The following is a 20277-nucleotide window of genomic DNA, read 5'->3' as shown; positions in this document are numbered from 1 at the left end:
GTCACAGAGCACCAGGGGAGCTTCCTGAGCTATATAACAACTTCGCAGTAGCTGTCTGTTTTACACAATTATCAGATCAGATCAGTCACTCAGTCGTGTCCGACTCTTTGTGACCCCATGAATCGCAGCACGCCAGGCCTCCCTGTCCAACACCAACTCCCGGAGTTCACTGAGACTCATGTCCATCAAGTCAGTGATGCCATCCAGTCATTTCATCCTCTGTCGTCCCCTTCCCCTCCTGCCCCCAATCCCTCCCAGCATCAGAGTCTTTTCCAATGAGTCAACTCTTCGCATGAGGTGGCCAAAGTACTGGAGTTTCAGCTTTAGTATCATTCCTTCCAAAGAACTCCCAGGGCTGATCTCCTTCAGAATGGACTGGTTGGATCTCCTTGCAGTCCAAGGGACTCTCAAGAGTCTTCTCCAACACCACAGTTCAAAAGCATCAATTCTTTGGCACTCAGCCTTCTTCACAGTCCAACTCTCACATCCATACATGACCACACGAAAAACCATAGCCTTGACTAGACGAACCTTTGTTGGCAAAGTAATGTCTCTGCTTTTGAATATGCTGTCTAGGTTGGTCATAACTTTCCTTCCAAGGAGTAAGCGTCTTTTAATTTCATGGCTGCAGTCACCATCTGCAGTGATTTTGGAGCCCAGAAAAATAAAGTCTGACACTGTTTCCCATCTATTTCCCATGAAGTGATGGGACCGGATGCCATGATCTTCATTTTCTGAATGTTGAGCTTTAAGCCAACTTTTTCACTCTCCACTTTCACTTTCATCAAGAGGCTTTTTAGTTCCTCTTCACTTTTTGCCATAAGGGTGGTGTCATCTGCATATCTGAGGTTACTGATATTTCTCCCGGCAATCTTGATCCCAGCTTGAGTTTCTTCCAGTCCAGCATTTCTCATGATGTACTCTGCATATAAGTTAAATAAACAGGGTGACAATATACAGCCTTGACGAACTCCTTTTCCTATTTGGAACCAGTCTGTTGTTCCATGTCCAGTTCTAACTGTTGCTTCCTGACCTGCATACAAATTTCTCAAGAGGCAGATCAGGTGGTCTGGTATTCCCATCTCTTTCAGAATTTTCCACAGTTTATTGTGATCCACACAGTCAAAGGCTTTGGCATAGTCAATAAAGCAGAAATAGATGTTTTTCTGGAACTCTCTTGCTTTTTCCATGATCCAGCGGATGTCGGCAATTTGATCTCTGGTTCCTCTGCCTTTTCTAAAACCAGCTTGAACATCAGGAAATTCATGGTTCACATATTGCTAAAGTCTGGCTTGGAGAATTTTGAGCATTACTTTACTAGTGTGTGAGATGAGTGCAATTGTGTGGCAGTTTGAGCATTCTTTGGCATTACCTTTCTTTGGGATTGGAATGAAAACTGATCTTTTCCAGTCCTGTGGCCACTGCTGAGTTTTCCAAATTTGCTGGCATATTGAGTGCAGCACTTTCACAGCATCATCTTTTAGGATTTGGAATAGCTCAACTAGAATTCCATCACTCCCACTAGCTTTGTTCGTAGTGATGCTTTCTAAGGCCCTCTTGACTTCACATTCCAGGATGTCTGGCTCTAGGTCAGTGATCACACCATCGTGATTATCTGGGTCATGAAGATCTTTTTTGTATAGTTCCTCTGTGTATTCTTGCCATCTCTTCTTAATATCTTTTGCTTCTGTTAGGTCCATACCATTTCTGTCCTTTATCGAGCTCATCTTTGCATGAAATGTTCCTTTGGTATCTCTGATTTTCATGAAGAGATCCCTAGTCTTTCCCATTCTGTAGTTTTCCTCTATTTCTTTGCATTGATCGTTGAAGAAGGCTTTCTTATCTCTTCTTGCTCTTCTTTGGAACTCTGCATTCAGATGTTTATATCTTTCCTTTTCTCCTTTGCTTTTCACTTCTCTTCTTTTCACAGCTATTTGTAAGGCTGTGAATATATACACAATTATAATGTACCCTATTTTAAAGGTGATAAAACTAAAGCAAAACAAAGTGAGCCTGAGATTTTAAATGAAATTCTTATTTGCCACCACATTCAGTGTTTATTGGGAGACATGAGGTCTCCACCAATGACTTCCATTCTTCAGCATTTCAGAAGTAACTGTTGGAAATTGTGATACAATTTCCTGGTTATTAGTTGCTCACAAGAAAGACAGGAGTGCAAAGAGGAGTACGTAGGAAATACAGAGTCGCACAGACCTGATTTAGAATCCTACTCTGCCACCAACAACTTTGTGAACTTAAGCAAACTCTCCTGCCCTCACCCCAGTCCTGTTCTGTTCTGTTTTCCCAACCAAAAAATAGAGACAGGTATCCTCAACTTGGCAAAGTTGATGTGACACAAAGTCAGTCAAAGTTAGCACATAAATGTCCAGGTGAGCAGTAGAGGCTCCCTAAGTGGCATGAAGGTCAGGTCAGAGGAAGTTATCTTAGAGTCCCTTAGATGTTGACTTCTTTAAGCCCCAAAGAAGAAGGTCTTTAAGCCCGTGGTAGGCCCTCATTTCACCCCCACTGGCCTCCTAAGGGATTTGGTTCTTATCTTAATATTTGACCTATGCTTTTACATATAGAACTTGGAGGTTGATCCCCTTCTTTTGTTCTTTTGATGTTGAAAACTTGGCCTCCATGCACTGAGGCTGAACGGAACCTCAGAGACAGAGTTTTGGGTGAAGCAGAAAGGAATAGCTTTATTGCTTTGCCAGGCAAAGGCTGTCACAACGGGTTCCTGCCCCCGAAAGCTGTGTGTCCCAACAATAGAGGATATGGTGAGGAGTTCTTTATAGCAATAGTTCAAGGGTGAGGTTGCTGATAAGATTAGGGTGTGTGCAGGGCCTGCACTCTTCTAATCTGGCTCCAAGTGGTCTCCTGATGAGTTTCTATGGTTCCTGAGGTCATCAAACTGTGACCTCTCTCTGGAATGAAGAATTGTATCAGGTAATTAACATTTTCATTTATTGGGGGTTTTAGTAGTACTTCAGAAGACCATCCCCAAGAAAAAGAAATGCAAAAAGGCAAAATGGTTGTCTGAGGAGGCCTTACAAGCAGCCATGAAAAGAAGAGAAGTGAAAGGCAAAGGAGAAAAGGAAAGATATACCCATTTGAATGCAGAGTTCCAGAGAATAGCAAGGAGAGATAAGAAAGCCTTCCGCAGTGATCATTGCAAAGAAATAGAGGAAAATAATAGAATGGGAAAGACTAGAGATCTCTTCAAGAAAATCAGAGATATCAAGAGAAAATTTCATGCAAAGATAGGCTCAATAAAGGACAGAAATGGACCTAACAGCAGCAGAAGATATTAAGAAGAGGTGGCAAGAATACACAGAAGAAATGTACAAAAAAGATCTTCACAACCCAGATAATCACAATGGTGTGATCCCTCAACTAGAACCAGACATCCTGGAATGCAAAGTCAAGTGGGCCTTAGGAAGCATCACTACAAACAAAGCTAGTGGAGGTGATGGAATTCCAGTTGAGCTATTTCAAATCCTAAAAGATGAGGCTGTGAAAGTGCTGCACTCAATATGCCAGCAAATTTGGAAAAGTCACCAGTGGCCACAGGACTGGAAAAGGTCAGTTTTCATTCCAGTCCCAAAGAAAGGCAATGCCAAAGAATGCTCAAACTACCGCACAATTGCACTCATCTCACACGCTAGTAAAGTAATGCTCAAAATTCTCCAAGCCAGTCTTCAACAGTATGTGAACCGTGAACTTTCAGATGTTCAAGATGGCTTTAGAAAAGGCAGAGGAACAAGAGATCAAATAGCCAACATCTGTTGGATCATCAAAAAAGAAAGAGAGTTCCAGAAAAACATCTACTTCTGCTTTATATACTATGCCAAAGCCTTTGACTGTGGATCACAGCAAACTGTGGAAAATTCTTAAAGAGAAGGGAATACCAGACCACCAGACCTGCCTTCTGAGAAATCTGTATGCAGGTTAGGAAGCAACAGTTAGAACTGGACATGGAACAACAGACTGGTTCCAAATAGGAAGAGGAGTACATCAAGGCTGTATATTGTCACCCTGCTTATTTAACTTATATGCAGAGTACATCACGAGGAACACTGGGCTGGAAGCACAAGCTGGAATCAAGATTGTCGGGAGAAATATCAATAATCTCAGATATGCAGATGACACCACACTTACAGAAGAAAGCAAAGAAGAACTAAAGAGCCTCTTGATGAAAGTGAAAGAGGAGAGTGAAAAAGTTGGCTTAAAACTCAACATTCAGAAAACTAAGATCATGACATCTGGTCCCATCACTTCATGGCAAATAGATGGGAAATCAGTGGAAACAGGGACAGACTTTATTTTGGGAGCCCCAAAATCACTGCAGATGGTAACTGCAGCCATGAAGTTAAAAGATGCTTGCTCCTTGGAAGAAAAGTTATGACCAACGTAGACAGCTTATTAAAAAGCAGAGACATTACTTTGCCTACAAAGGTCCATCTAGTCAAAGCTATGGTTTTTCTAGTAGCCATGTATGGATGTGAGAGCTGAACTATAAAGAAAGCTGAGCACTGAAGAATTGATGCTTTTGAACTGTGGTGTTGAAGACTCTTGAGAGTTGCTTGGACTGCAAGGAGATCCAACCAGTCCATCATAAAGGAAATCATTTCTTTACTATGAAAGGACTGAATATTCATTGGAAGGACTGATGCTGAAGCTGAAACCCCAATACTTTGGCCACCTGATGCGAAGAACTGACTCATTTGAAAAGACCCAGATGCTGGGAAAGATTGAAGGTGGGAGGAGAAGGGGATGACAGAAGATGAGATGGTTGGATGGCATCACTGACTCAATAGGCATGAGTTTGGGTAAACTCCGGGAGTTGGTGATGGACAGGGACTCCTGGGGTGCTGCAGTCCATGGAATTGCAAAGAGCAGGACAGGACTGAGCGGCTGAAATGATACTGATATAGAAGAGCTCAAAGATATTGTTATGCTTATCTCTTGAGGCAGAACCAGGACTCTGCCCCAGTACTGCACTACTGTTTCTTGGCTGTTCCTCCTTTGTCTCTGCATCCCCTCCCTTCCCTGATTAGCAACTATTTGAGTCTGCCATTTAGGACTCAGGGAAGGTCATGGAGTCCGGAGTCTGTTCCCTATAAAAACGAGGAACAGGGTTCACAGAAAGGCTCTGTCCCCGGGAGCCCCACAGGTCCTGCTCAGTTTTATTCTCTCTCTGTTTCTTTCTCCTTTCTTCCTTCTTTCTTTCCTTCCTTTCTTCCTTTCTCTCTAGTATTATGAGAATGTTAGAATTGAGTCACATTTCTAGCTTGCCCCTCAAGCAAGATAGTTATGACCTCCAATCCATAAGACAAGAATGTCAAGGAGGCTAACACATGACTGCTGCATGAGGGGTTATATTCAAGACTCCACCCAGGTTATCCTCTTTTGCAAGTTGTTGGACTTTCCAAGTGCCACCAGGAAGGAGAAAGTAGGGGTGGTCCTCTGCAGCTGAAGGAATTTACACATCTGAAGGGACTTCACCCCTTTCTTCCTGCAGATCAGCTAATGTGTCCCAAGTAGGCTGTCACTCAAGATGACCATTATTCACTGCTCAGTATGAAAGGACAATAGGCCCACCAATCATGAACAAGAAGGAAATGGGAATGTCTGCCTTGGACAGCAGGGATCCTGCAGGACAGTTTGTTTTTCTCGCAACTTTCATTGGCATTCTGCTGGAAATTGATAACATCTAAAGAACAACAAGGGCTAGTGGAAGAACACACTTTTCTTCCTTATCTCTTGCCAAGACACTTCCTCATTGCTCTTGCCAAAACACTGCCTCATTGTTTGGACTGAGAGTCAAGGTCATTTCTCTATTCCAAAAACCCATCTCACAGGACACATGCCATGCTTGTGTGCATGTTAAATTCTTGTTTAAATTACATCTTGAGGACCAGAATTCATTCCGGCAGAAGCGATGTGCCACCTGCCACCACCTCCCTCCAAAAAAAAACAACTAAGAGAAAAAAAGAGGGCTTCCCTGACGGCTCAGACAGTAAAGAATCTGGCTGCATTGCAGGAGACCAGTGTTTCATCCCTTAGCCAGGAAGATCCCCTGGAGAAGGAAATGGAAACCCACTCCAGTATTCTTGCCTGGAGGATTCCATGGACAGAGGAGCCTGGCTGTTGCAAAGGTTGCAATGGACAGAGGAATCTATGGGGTTGCAAAGAGTCAGACATGACTGAATGACTAACACATACACATTAGAGAAAAAGAAGCCTCAGAAAAGTGGCAAGAATTGCCAGCTGGCAGAAAGATGGAGCCAGTGCTGAAGCCTGAAGTCTCAATCTACCTCCATGTCCATAGTTCTGCCCTAGGAAATACGCGACTCACCTGAAATGAAATAGTGAAAAAAAAGAAGAAAGAAACAGATGAAAGGATGGGATGAGAAGGTGGGAAATGAAAAAGAAGGCATTACAATTTAACTTGAATATGTTAATTTTCTAACAAAAAAAATCTAGATTTCACTCTACCTTTTTCTATTTATTTATTTTTTATTTTTATTTTTTTTTACTTTTTGCAATCCTCTTTAATGTCTGGCTGAACAGAGACAGCTGGATTCTTTTTTTTTCTTAACTTTATTTAATATTGGAGTATAGTTGACTGTAGGGCTTCCCTTGTGGCTCAGCTGGTAAAGAATACACCTGCAATGCTGGAGACCTGAGTTCAAACCCTGGGTTGGGAAGATCTCCTGAAGAAGGCAAAGGCTACCCACTCCAGTATTCTGGCCTGGAGAATTCCATGGACTGTATAGTCCATGGGGTTGCAAAGAGTCAGCCATGACTGAGCAACTTTCACTTCATAGCTGACTTACAATATTGTGTTAGTTTCAGGTGTACAGCAAAGTGATTCAGTTATCCATACACATACATCTGTTCTTTTTCAGATCCTTTTCCCATATAGGTTATTACAGAATATTGAGTAGAGTTCACGGGGCTATACAATAGGTCCTTAATGATTATCTATCTCATATAGTCTAGTACTTCCCCACCACCACCTTTGCCGTTTGGTCACCATAAGTTTGTTTTCTATGTCTGTGAGTGTGTTTCTGTTTTGTAAATAAGTTCATTTGTATCATTTTTTTTATATTCCACATATAAGTGATATTATTAATATATTATATTTGGACCTAGAGGTTATTATATTAAGTGAACTCAGAGTAAAGCAAATCTCTCTCCACTTTTCTAATTGCATTTGATTTTAAATTCAGAGCCCTCAGGCAAAAAGTTGGCTGGGTTTCAATTAAATAAAAACAAGAGCTCTCTCAGACAGATGGCTTCTCAGCTGTATTTACAGCAAGGCTTTCCCTCTCCTTTGACAAGCCTGAGAACCACAGCACAAAAGATTGTGCACTTTGAACTGCCTGGTTCAAAGTCTTGGAGAGGACTCAGTGTGGAGACTTTCAGAACACTCATGAGAATCGATTCATTCATTACCCTATTTATGTAGCCTATTGTTGTTGCTGTTCAGTGGCTCAGTCGTCCAGCTCTTTGTGACCCCATGGACTGCAGCACACCAGGCTTCCCTGTCCTTCACCATCTCCCGGAGCTTGCTCAAACTCATGTCCACTGAGCTGGTGATGGCATCCAACCATCTCATCCTCGGTCGTCCCCTTCTCCTTCTCTGCTGTCCACTTCTCCTCCTGCCTTCAGTCTATAGTTTTGCCTTGATTTGCTGTCCATGAGGAAATGTGTGTCCTCTTTTCAGAATCCTAGGGGATGACAAGTTCCTTAAGGTAAAAGGGCTTGTCTGTTGGCCAGCCTTAGACAAGACATACAATGCCTCTCTGAGATATTTGTTGATACAGGTTTCTTGTCTATGAAGCCACTGTGAGTCAGGAGACCTGGGCTCCAGAGCCTGCTCAGTGACAAGATAATTCTGGGACTCTGGGCAAATGGCACCACCTCCTTGGACCTCATCTGCAATCTACTGGCTTTAACTTTTCACAGACCTCAGACCACTTTGAAAATTTGATGTAAAGTATGATAAACCTTTCCCACCCCAGAGAAAAATGCATGTATTTACAGAAGAAAAAAAAAATTGAGTTTTAATTTCAGAAGGTTCATGAAACCCACTAGGCCATTCAAGAACCTCTTCCATCCCCCAGGTTAAGAAGCTCTTGTCCAAATGATACTTGTAGACCTCAACTGCTGTAATGCATGAAATGGACTTTAGAGAATTATTTGCAGTTACGTAAATACTTCAACAAATACTGTACTTCAAGAGTGTAATAGGACTTCAGGATGCAATCCAAAAAAGCACATAGACTTTCATAATGAAGAACGATCAGGAATCCACTATTAAGGAATGAAAGAGAAAGAAAATGTTTGGAAAGAAAAATTGTTGCATTAAAAAGAATATTGTGAATATTTTCGTGCTCATCTTTAAAAATAAAAATTCCAAAGCAGGTATAAAAAAAATTAACTGAATGGCAACCCACTCCAGTACTCTTGCCTAGAAAATCCCATGGACGGAGGAGCATTGTAGGCTACAGTCCATGGGGTCGCAAAAAGTCAGATACAACTGACCAACTCTACTTCATCACTTAAACACAAACTCTATTAAAATTTTATCATCTCTCTTAAAATCCTGTTTTCTGTAATACAACCATACACACACACACACATACACACATACACACACACACACACACTGCTTTTAAATATATCATAAGCCTCATTTTTATCCTTAAGTTTTTATGTAACTTTGAGACATTGATAAAATATAATTTTATGCCATACTGTATATAAATAATTGCAATGAATTTCTAATTTTGCAATAGTGAATATAGCACCAAAATTTATTTAATATTTCCCACTTAGAGGGTTATATAAATTGTTTCCAGTGTTTTTATAAGTAATGACGTACTGGACATCTTTATACATGGAACTTGATCCAGATTTCAGGTTGTTGTCTTCGAAAAAGAAACTTATCAATGGAATTATTGGGATAAGAATTAGAATATTTCTAAGGCTCCTAATAGCTATGGTTAAATTGGTTTCAAAAATAGTCAAAGCAATTTATAGTCCCATTAGCAGACTGTATATTTGCCTATTACTTCAGAGTATAAAACAAAGAATATAAAATTTTTATTTTTTCCTAGTCTTTTGGAGGCATATTCACAGATTTTTAAAAATCTATGCTAACAGAAATGTTGCCCAAATTCTACTAACTAATACACACAGAGTATAATATAAAATTCTAGATCATTAAGAGTCACTCAATAATATTCTCTTTTTAATTCAATACAGGTCCTTGGAACAGAGAAAGGTGAACTGTTTATATTTGTTTTCTTATTCTAACACTATTAGGCTAAGTCCTATTTCCAGGTTAATAGCATTAGTCTTTTTTTAAAAAAAGGATTGCTTGTTTCAGGCCTTAGGCACGTGTGTGTGTGCATGATGACATGATCTAGATGGATTCAGGACCTCAGAGTCTATTCAAGAGTCCTGTGATCTAAACAGCATGATTTAAATTGGGCATGGGGTGGAGTTCTTTCTTCAGCTACAGGCTAGTGACAAGGAGGCACGCTGTCACCCCCTGACATTTTGGAAGGATATTGCTAGCCTGCTGCTCCACAGAAGCTCTGGGTGTCTCCATCCTTGATGTCAGTCACTCACACACATGTCAGCCCTCGTGCGTGCACATGTACACATGTATTCACACTGCTGGTGTCACTAGTGTGGAAGCATGGAATTCAGTACTCACTCGCTAGCTGGGAGGATGCTAATCTGGTGAGACCTTCATGCCCACCTTTGAGATACTGTTCACCATTCACTTAGAATGATGAGTTATGTCCAAAGCCGAAGGGCCTGAACTATGGCCCAATGAGTTAACACAGCCAGCCTGTGTCAAAAACAGTTTGACAAACCAACATTGGGTTAAGATTTCAGAGACTCACCACCAGCTGTTTTGTTTTGGACACCTTGCATTGCTTCTGTGAGTCCCAAGTCTTCTCATTTTATATTGAGGAAGTTACACTTGAGTGGGTCCTAACCAAGAGTTTCTGATGGAGGAGTAGGGGTCTGTTGGGAACGCTAAATAATTTTAAAACCTAAAGGAAACTGTGCCTGTTTCCTCAATAAAGCTCAGCATTCTAACTGAAACGTTCAGGAGCTGTTGCCTCAGGCTTCAGTGATTTATCAACGCGCAATGTGACATTGGCCAACTCACGGGGGTAGCTGTTGATGACCTGAAATGATTTTATGGGATGTGTGACTAGTGGACCAGTCACTGACTCCAATCACATTTTTAGTAATTATGGTCCTTCAATCAAAGGTGTCCAGTTTGTGATCAACCTTGGACACAGCACAGAGGAACAACCAAAATTAAGACATGTCAATGTTTATGCTTCCTTAACTTTATTACTTACAACTGCAACTAGAAGAGTGTTTTATGGGCTTTCCTATCATTGTTTTATTATATGACCTTGGTAATTCTGGATGGCTGGTTAAAATCCATCCAGGATTAAAAGGAAATAAAAAGTGATAATACCAATGAAGCAAAAGTCACTCAGTAATGTCTGACTTTTTGCAACCTCATGAACTATACAGTCCACAGAATTCTCCAGGCCAGAATACTGGAGTGGGTAGCCTTTCCCTTCTCCAGGGGATCTTCCCAACCCAGGGTTCAAACCCAGGTCTCTCGCATTGCAGGTGGATTCTTTACCAGCTGAGCCACAAGGAAAGCCCAAGAATACTGGAGTGGGTAACCCATCCCTTCTCCAGTGGATCTTCCTGACCCAAGAATCGAACCGGGGTCTCCTGCATTACAGGCAGATTCTTTATCAACTGAGCTATCAGGGAAGCCCAGTAATACAAATGACATATGTAATTACTAAATAAGTCTGGGTCCTATGGTTGGCACAACTTTTCAAAACTTGAAGATCAAAGAGGAATAACTGAGAAAATGCATGTCTGGTGGGAACCAGGCAGGAACCACTGGTCTACACCAGAATCCTGGGAGCTCTCCTGCCTTATCACAGGAGAGACAGGAGAATTCAGGTGTGCATGGGCAAGCATCCAGCATCCCCATAACCTACATTTCTCTAAACGGTTCTTAAGTTCAACATGTTTGCTTATGTTTCTATGTAAAATTTCATCTAAATGCAGAATTCAACTTCAACCCACTTCCACTTCAAGCCTGTCCAATACCAAATGCCTTCTAATGCAATATTCTATATTTGGTGGAAGTTTAAGAATGAGTTCTAGATTTAATATTTTTGACAATATTGACTATTCAACATTAAAGCAATTTTTATAGCCTCAAGGACAAGCTACTCCCCGGACCCAGGGTTTTGCAGAATATATGGGTTACAGTTTCCACTAACCACCAACTGCTCACTCTTAACAATAGAGATTACTTGGATGAAATTACAGCCATTTCAAAAGACCTCTAATGGCCCCTAATCATTTTGCTTTTACAACCTGACCAAATTCTGTGATGCCTTTACATAGTTCCTTATCACCAGATGAAGCCTGAAGCACCTCATCTGCCACAAAACCAAAGTCCTCAAGAGATTCCTCTTGCCGTTGCCAGGTAAGGAGCCAGGAATCCCTGGCTGGGTCCCAGCGTGGGGTCAGCCCTGTGTTGCCTGGGATAACGACTCACAGGGTCTCCTGAAAAAGACTCTCTGGCCTTCAATAATGAAGCCCAGTGACAAGGTCCCAAGGAAGCCAGTGAATCATAGTTGTTGTTGAAGTTAATAGGATTTAAACTGGCCATGGGGTAGAAGTCTTTTTTCAGCTACAGGTATTGTTCTTCTTGACTTTATAAGTGACTGATTGTGTGTTAGAGACAATATTTGAAGAAACGGGTATTCACTAGGCAGGATTAACTGGAATGGCAGCTAATCAACCTGGGAAGAAAAGTTGACATTTCTAACCAGTCTCAGCGGATGACTGCACAGAAGCTGACACTCACTTTGGAACAGCACTTTATAAATGAGCAGGGGTTGAAAATGCCATTATCTGAGTAAATACTTGCCTGATTAGGTTATTGTGACAACTGTCATCCCAACAGAAAAGTCGACGAGGCTAATAAGGCTGGTGATTCATTGGCTGAGGTCACATTAGTAGTAGCTTCCTTAACATCCCCAGTCTCTAAAATTAGTGCTACCAGGCCCTCCTGTCCGCAGTCTGGCCAGTGGCTCCAGCTCCGTCCAGGCCACTCTCCACTACTGCCAACAAAGGACATTTAAAGTGCTACTCCTCTTCCTACAACACTTCCCCACCACCCCTCACATTTCCCTCTCTCTGCCATCTCCCTATTTGGGAAACTTCTCTTTGTTCAGCAGACCCCAGCTCAAAGCCACCCTGAATCCAGGAAGTAGTTCTTCTCCATTCCCCAGAGGGAATACATGAGGCCCAGGGAGGCTGAGTCCCTTACTGCTGAAATCAAGTCCAGCTCCACTCTTCAGGAACCCATCACATCTACATGCAGAAGTGGAAGTGGATTGAAGTTGAATTTTACACTGATTCAAATCAGTGTAGATGCGATGGGTTACTGAAGAGTGGAGCTGGACTTGGTTTCAGCAGTAAGGGACTCAGCCTTCCTGGGCCTCATGTATTCCCTCTGGGGAATGCGGAAGAACGAACAAACCATGTGGCCTTGGGCATCACCTCTCATCTTCCATGTGAAGTTGAGAGCAGGGCCAGACCTATTCAACATGCCCACGCGCCCACTACCCACCAGCTCCCAATGCCATTGCCAGGCCCTGTATGTCAGGGGCATGGTCTCCACCCTCCATTCCCTTCCCCGCCATCACTTTTGTGTGCTATTTCACACCTTTGGTGACTTTGTTCTCACTCTTTGGTGTGTGGGCATTAGTTCTACAGCTTCATTCTCTTATTAGACTATTTTCTGTTTAAGGCCCAATCTGACACAAAACCCTTGCCCATACAACACATAGATACCCTTTCTAATGTACTCGTCTAAAAGGAAACAAAAAAATCATCATATTATAGTCAAAAGATCATGAGATTTCAGTTGGACCCACATCTGCATTAGTTGTTGTTTAATGTGGCTTGGCTTCTTCTGTGTGTTTGTGTGAACAACATCTCCTGATTTGAGGGGCTTCCCTCATAGCTTGGTAAAGAATCTGCCTGCAATTTGGAGACTTGGGTTCGATTCCTGGGTAGGGAAGATCCCCTGGAGAAGGAAATGGCAACCCACTCAAGTATTCTTTGAATCCCATGGACAGAGGAGTCTGGCGGGCTACAGTCCATGGGGTTCCAAGAGTCGGACATGCTTGAGTGACTTTCATTCACTTACTCACTCCTGATTTTTCTTTCTCTCTTAACTGACTGCATCTCCTAAGTCTCCTTTTTCCCAAACTGACCTCTAAATATTGGTATTCCTCAGATCTTTCTGAGGACCTTTTTCCTCTTGGTAAGAGTATAGGCAGTTAATCCATCCTCATGGTGTCAAATGTCAACTCTATATTGATCATTACTAAATCTCTGTCTTCTGCCCAATCACCCTTTTTAGCCCCAGCCCCACGTCCAGTTACCCAATGAGCAGTTTTCCTTGAATCAGTGACACATGTCTCAAACTCAATGTTGGAAACTGAACTCCTGATTTATACTTTCATTTCCAGACCCACTCTACCCTCTTACAACCTTTCTCACCTCAATAAATCGTATACTCTCTTCCCCATCTTCACTCTTCCCATCCTGTTTATTAACAGCCCCCTAAATTCTCAAATCTCAACTCATAACACGTCTTGAATCTGTCCATTTCCCTAGCCCCCAGGACAACTTGAGAACCAAACCAATTTTGTCTAGATTAAGTGACACTCTTTTTCTGTGCTCACCTCTATGGTGCTGTTTACCCCATATTGTGATCGTGGTATAATTATGTCTTCCTTTCAAAAACTAAGCTGCTTCAGGGCAGAAGCCATGTCTTATTCCTTCGATATCTCCCAAAACATAAATGTACTTAGTAAGCACTCAATTGGTGTTTACAAAATGAAAGAATTATCATTTCTGTTTTAGTCCAAGTGTTTTTTTTTTATTTTTATAAACTTTGTACTTGAAACCTAGAATATCTTCAGAGGATTTTACTCTTTTTTCAACATTTTCTAAAAATCTTGAAAAATTAGGGCAGTGAAATTTTGCTATCGAAGATTTTTAAATTAATATAGTATATACAGTTGCTGAGTCCAGCATTTTTGCAACCCCATGGACTGTAGCCCGCCAGGCTCTTCTGTTTATCAGATTTCCCAGGCAAGAATACTGGAGTGGGTTGCCACTTCCTTCTTCAGAGGATCTTCCCGACCCAGGGATCAAACCTGTGTCTCCTGCATTGGCAGGAAGATTCTTGACCACTGAGCCACCAGGGAAGCCAATAGTTCTATATATTTTTGATTGCACTGGGTCTCTGTTGCTGTGTGCGGGCTTTGTCTAGTTGCCGTGAGCGGAGGCTACTCTTCATTGTGCTGCATGGACTTCTCACTGCAGCGGCTTCTCTTGTTGTGGGGCACGGGCTCTAGGCATGCAGGCTTCAGTAGTTGCGATGCCCAGGCTCCAGAGCACAGGCTCAATAGTTCCAGTGCACGGGCTTTAGTTGCTCTGAGGCATGTAGAATCTTCTTGGACCAGAGATGGAATCAGTGTCGCCAGCATTGACAGGCAGATTCTTATCCACTGCCTGGATAAGAATCTGGGAAGCCCTCTATGATTTTTTCCCTAGACATTTAACAAAATGTCTAGGGAAATATAACAAACTTAATGGTGAATCGAAGGCTTAGATAGCAAAAGAAGCCTGACTAGTGATGACAGCACAATGTGGCAGTTCAGTGATCCAATGGCATTTCTGTTTGCGAAGCAAGTCGTAAGACTCCAGGCTTCCATGGAAATAACAAAAACCATATATGTATTCAGTTGATTTCATTGCTGCTGGTAAAGGGATGAATTTCGCTGAATTAACCCAGAGCCTTTGTTCAATTGCATGATCGTAGCATAGAGCATGCTCCAAGTAACTAAGATTTAACTTCAGCAACACCTAGAGTTTATAATGATGATGCTGACCACAATACAAAATGAATCAGAAGATTAGCTCTGTCACCCAAAGCTAAACATTAAGTGCTAAACTAAAGCTGTTGATAAACAGTCTTGGTAACATTGTTACTGTGTTTAGAAACGCATATTATTTCATTGTCTTTATTATATTTTTATAATCCTTTTTTTCTTTATGGATTTCCTTCCTTTACACACAGTTTTCTTACCTAGCTCACATTTTAAGAGAAAATGAAATAATTTCTATGCCTTTCTTCCTTGCTATGCACGACTCACCCTGAATTAGTAAGCAATTATTAATACTACAGAGTAGGAGCTGTAGTGTCTTCTCCAGTGACTGTATCTACGAGGCAAGTCTGAAGTCATGGCTTCCAAAAGTAAAGGATTACGATGCATGCTCATTGAAGTGACATGGAAAGAACACATGTGAGTCAGTCAATTTGTTCCACATCTAATGTCAGTCTGTCTTGAGAAAGGAAGGAACCAGCCTCCTACACCTTACAAAACAGATGATTCTTCTAACTCATCCAGTAAACTCTAAAGTGCTCTGTAAATATGACTTAGACCATGAGTACTGACCCAGCTAAAGTAGAAAGTACTAACATTCTTTCAATTGTAATATTTCCTTTAGCTCTTCATTCATGACACGCAACCCGACTGTGCAAAACCGAGGTAAGAACACTTTACTTAAGAATTATAAAATAAGCGGGTAAGTCATGACATTATTGATATTCCTGCACCATGAATTAGCTTTTGTGAAACTAAGAGTCCCTCAGCTGATGCATGTAGGTGTTAATTCTCTGGTTTTCATTGATAGGTGGCGTTGTATTGTGTTAATATCACATAAATTTTATCCTCAATTAAATATGATAACTTAGGTGGTTTCTAGTTTCTTCCTCTTATGGACATTAGTTGTAAGCAATATTGTAGATGTCTTCCCTTGTATGTAATATGTACCTATTTTTCCAAGTACATAATAGGATAAGTTCTCTTTTTAAGAGGGAAATGGCTACGTCTTAGAATATTCCTCTCTTCAGTGACACTACATTCTGGTAGCTTAGTTGCTAAGTCATCTCCAACTCTTGCGATCCTATGGGCTATAGCCCATCAGGGATTTCTCAAGTAAGAACACTGGAGTGGCTTTCCACTTTCTTCTCCAGGGGATCTTCCTGACCCAGGGATCGAACGATATCTCCTGCATTGCAGGAGGATTCTTTACCACTGAACCATCAGGGAAGCCCAACCCTAGATGTGTTTTCCAAATTAGACATATCACTTTGTTTGAACAACAGCTTATGAGAGCCCATTGTTTCCTATCCTCTCCAACATTTGTTCCTTGACAAACTTTTAGTTTTTGTCATTCCACTGGTTGCAAAATATATTTATCTTAAAAAGAATCTGTGAAATAGAGAAAATAAAAACCAACCTCTATTACTAATTCCTTGAAAAGATAAAAATCAGAAGGATACCATGTCCATGGAGATGTCAAAAGTAGCCTATAAATATAGTGTTATATTACTCTTGGTGATGGGTTTGGGTATTGTTAGTATTATTTGGCCCAAACTAGATATGTCATGTTCTTTTGTCTTTCTTTCTTCACTCCCTATGCCATAGAGATTCTGTGTTCAGGCCTAATCTTTCAATCTTTCCCTGCTGAGCCACAGAATGGTGGCTGGACTCCATGGGATAGAGTGGAAAGACTGAGGGCTCTGCTGACCTTGATCCCACTTCTGCCTCTTTGAGCTTCACACTCCTCCATCCATAAAATTAAAATAATGATATTAACTCACAGGGTCCCACTTCTGCCTCTTTGAAAATTCAAATACTATTAACTAACAGGGTTAATACACACACACACACACACACACGCACACACACATATGCACACACACACACACACACAGCCCTCTGCTTAGCACATTGTAGGCAACTGACACATTTTAATATCCTTCTTTCTTTTTTGCATTTCCTTTCCTTCTCCAGTGATTCTCTCCCTAACTGATCCAGTGAGACCAAGAGATTCCCCCATAGCCTCCATCATGTCCTTATTTCTCTTTGCCCTGCACCATCTGGACCTTACATGGGGAAACCAATATAGAAAACTCATATCCCCAGATGTATGCATCCCTAATAAGAGTTTCCCAAGAGAGGACTCCTTTTCTAAAGGAGGGTGGCCACATGGCTCAATTCCTAGAAATTGAATGACAGAAACAGCAGTCTTGGAGGCCAGATCTTGGTGTATGAAAATAAAGACCTGTAAGATCCAGGTGGAAGGTCCAGGGGCTGAATGGGCCAGGAAAGCCTTTACAGATGGGGGTTTTGAAACTGGAATTATCACAGAGATGGAGAAGCAGAATCATAGATTAAAGAGGAATCCAGAGTCTTGACTTGAAAGACAAAATCTTGAACACATAAAGAAATAAAGAGCAGCTGAAGAATGGAAAAGTGGTGTTAGTGAAGTGGAAAGCCTTCAAAGACATGAGTCCAGTCAAGCATCCTCTGACTGGGAGTGTATCATTCATACTGGGGTCATGTAGACTGTTCTCTACTCATCTGAGAAGAAACAGGTTTGCATAAAGAAACATCCTGGGATGGACAGGGAAATGTTTTTGTCTCCAATGCCTTCAAACACCATTAATTCCTCTTTTGGGCAACAAATATCCACCATGCACGTGGTTTATGCCCCAAATTGGGCTGGGCCTTAAGAATACAGAATAGAAACAGCCTCATCCTTTAACTGACCAGTGCTTGAACTTTTCCATCAATTTGTTCAGTGATTCTTTCTGGGGTAAAAATACACCCTTGGGTCACCAGTGCTTGGCAGAAATTAGGTGCACAGAAAACAATACACAATCCAGGCACGCGTAGAGCTCTGAGTCTAGTGGGCTCTCTAAAGTTTGCTAGTTTTAAGTTGGATGTCTCAGGTGAGGGAGACAGTGTTCCACATGTAGAAGACTGAAACCTACTTCTCCATCAAGGTAGGTATCATCATCCCAATATAACAAATGAGAAAAGACTTTGAAAATATACAGTTATACTTCTTTTTAAGGATGGTCCTTTATTTTATTTATTTAGTTTTAAGGAGTATAATTGGTTTACAACATTGTTACTTTCTGCTATACAACAATGTGGATCAGCTATATGTATACATACATCCCCTCCCTCCTGGGCTTCCCCTCCACCCCGCTATCCCACTCCTCTAGATCACCACAGAGCACCGAGCTGAGCTCCCTGTGCTGTACAGCAGCTTCCCATTGGCTATCTATTTGATACATGGTAGTGTATATATGTCAATTCTACCATATGCCCATTTACAGTTATTCTTGACTGTTCAGTTACTAGTTAATAAATAAGTTTTTCTCAATTTTCTGATAAATAAATTCAAGCTAAACTACTGGGAGCCTAAGTAGATGGATCTCCGGACAATAAAGAAAATTATCTTGATATATTGGAAGAGAAACCAGAAAGTTCGGGAAAAATATTCACTTTTGAGATGTTGGGTGATTTCTTTTCTTCATTTCAGTTTTTGTCCACTAATTTCTTCTCCTATGTGCATTTTATAAAATTTTTTGTCTATATGACTCTTTTCTTAGAAATTTTTTGTTAAATTTTATATGGAGTAAAGTTAAAATAGAGACATTACTTTGTCAACAGATGTCCGTCTAGTCAAGGCTATGGTTTTTCCAGTAGTCATGTATGGATGTGAGAGTTGGACTATAGAAAAAGCTGAGTGCAGAAGAATTGATGCTTTTGAACTGTGGTGTTGGAGAAGACTCTTGAGAGTCCCTTGGACTGCAAGGAGATCCAACCAGTCCATCCTAAAGGACATCAGTCCTGGGTGTTCTTTGAAAGGACTGATGTTTAAGCTGAAACTCCAATACTTTGGCCACCTGATGTGAAGAGCTGACTCATTTGAAAAGACCCTGATGTTGGGAAAGATTGAAGGCAGGAGAAGGGGATGACAGAGGATGACATGGTTAGATGGCATCACTGACTCAATGGACATGAGTTTGGTAAACTCCAGGAGTTGGTGATGGACAGGGAGGCCTGGCGTGCTGCGGTTCATGGGGTTGCAAAGAGTCGGACATGACTGAGCGACTGAACTGAACTGAAAGTTAAAATTTGCTAATAAATAGGTATGGAGAGCTGCTTAAAATAAAATGGTTTTATTATAAGTTTCAAGAAAAGCTCTAGAGCTGTTTCTTTATTAACACTGTAACATTAGTAGTAGCATTCACTGAGTGACTAGTATGAATCAGGCTCTGTGCTAAGAGATTTATATACATAAGCATTTTTAAATATTAGTAATTATTCATATCAATATGGTTCCACCAGTGTTGATATCAGTATGGTTCTATTGATATCAGCTTTTAAATATTAGTAATTATTGATATCAGTATGATAACTATGTTTTATCCATACCATTTTCATTAGACTATCCTAATTTTCTTGACCACCTACACATATTATCACCAATGTTCTTCCATTTACTGTGTCAATCTCTTTATTAAATATATATATATATATATATATTTACTTATTTATTTGGTTGCTAAAATCGTTGTGGTCTTAGCTGTGGCACACAGGATCTTCAGTCTTCTTGTGGCAGGCAGGATCTTTAGTAGGGGCATGGGAACTCTTGCAGGGGACACAGGAGACTTGGGTTTGATCCCTGGGTCAGGAAGATCCCCTAGAGAAGGAAATGGCAACCCACTCCAGTATTCTTGCCTGGGAAATCTCATAAACAGAGGAGCCTGGCAGGCTACAGTCCATGGGTCCTAGAGAGGAGAGTTGGACATGACTGAGCGCATGCACACACACACACACACACACACACACACACACACACACTGAACTCTTAGTTGCAGCACATAGTTTCCTGACCAGGGATCGAACCCTGGTCTCCTGTATTGGGACCAGAGTCTTAGCCACTGGACCATCAGAGGAGTCCTCAATCTGTTTATTAATGTGACTCTCCATTCTCCAGGTAGGAGAGTCCTATTTCCTGGGATTATAAAACTCAAATGCAGTGTTTTATGTAAAACTTTCCGAAGATTACCACCATTACTTTAGAACAAAGTCAACTAAATTCTTGTAGTGGAACTACATACTGGGAATTTCACTCATTTATTAAGCAAAGATCCATCCAGGACTTCTGGTGAAATTACATGGCAAAGCTGTTTTGTTTGTTTTGTTTAACTCATTCTCTGAATAGACAACAGATGCACAGAGC

General features: G+C 41.2%; 1 protein-coding gene across 1 annotated transcript in view; it reads left to right on the top strand.

The window, feature by feature from the left end:
• CLNK (cytokine dependent hematopoietic cell linker) overlaps positions 1 to 20277 on the top strand; it is a 209291-nt gene that overhangs the window by 161553 nt on the left and 27461 nt on the right. Inside the window, exons 13-15 of the mRNA XM_070372699.1 lie at positions 9280 to 9298; positions 11485 to 11566; positions 15676 to 15716. Of these exons, the coding sequence (XP_070228800.1) occupies positions 9280 to 9298; positions 11485 to 11566; positions 15676 to 15716 (142 nt within the window). The remainder of the gene's footprint in view (positions 1 to 9279; positions 9299 to 11484; positions 11567 to 15675; positions 15717 to 20277) is intronic.

The sequence above is a fragment of the Bos mutus genome, chromosome 6, assembly GCF_027580195.1.
Source record: "Bos mutus isolate GX-2022 chromosome 6, NWIPB_WYAK_1.1, whole genome shotgun sequence".
Classification (NCBI taxonomy): domain Eukaryota; kingdom Metazoa; phylum Chordata; class Mammalia; order Artiodactyla; family Bovidae; genus Bos; species Bos mutus.
Note: the sequence above shows the minus strand (reverse complement) of the source record. Positions and strands in the feature narration are given on the sequence as shown.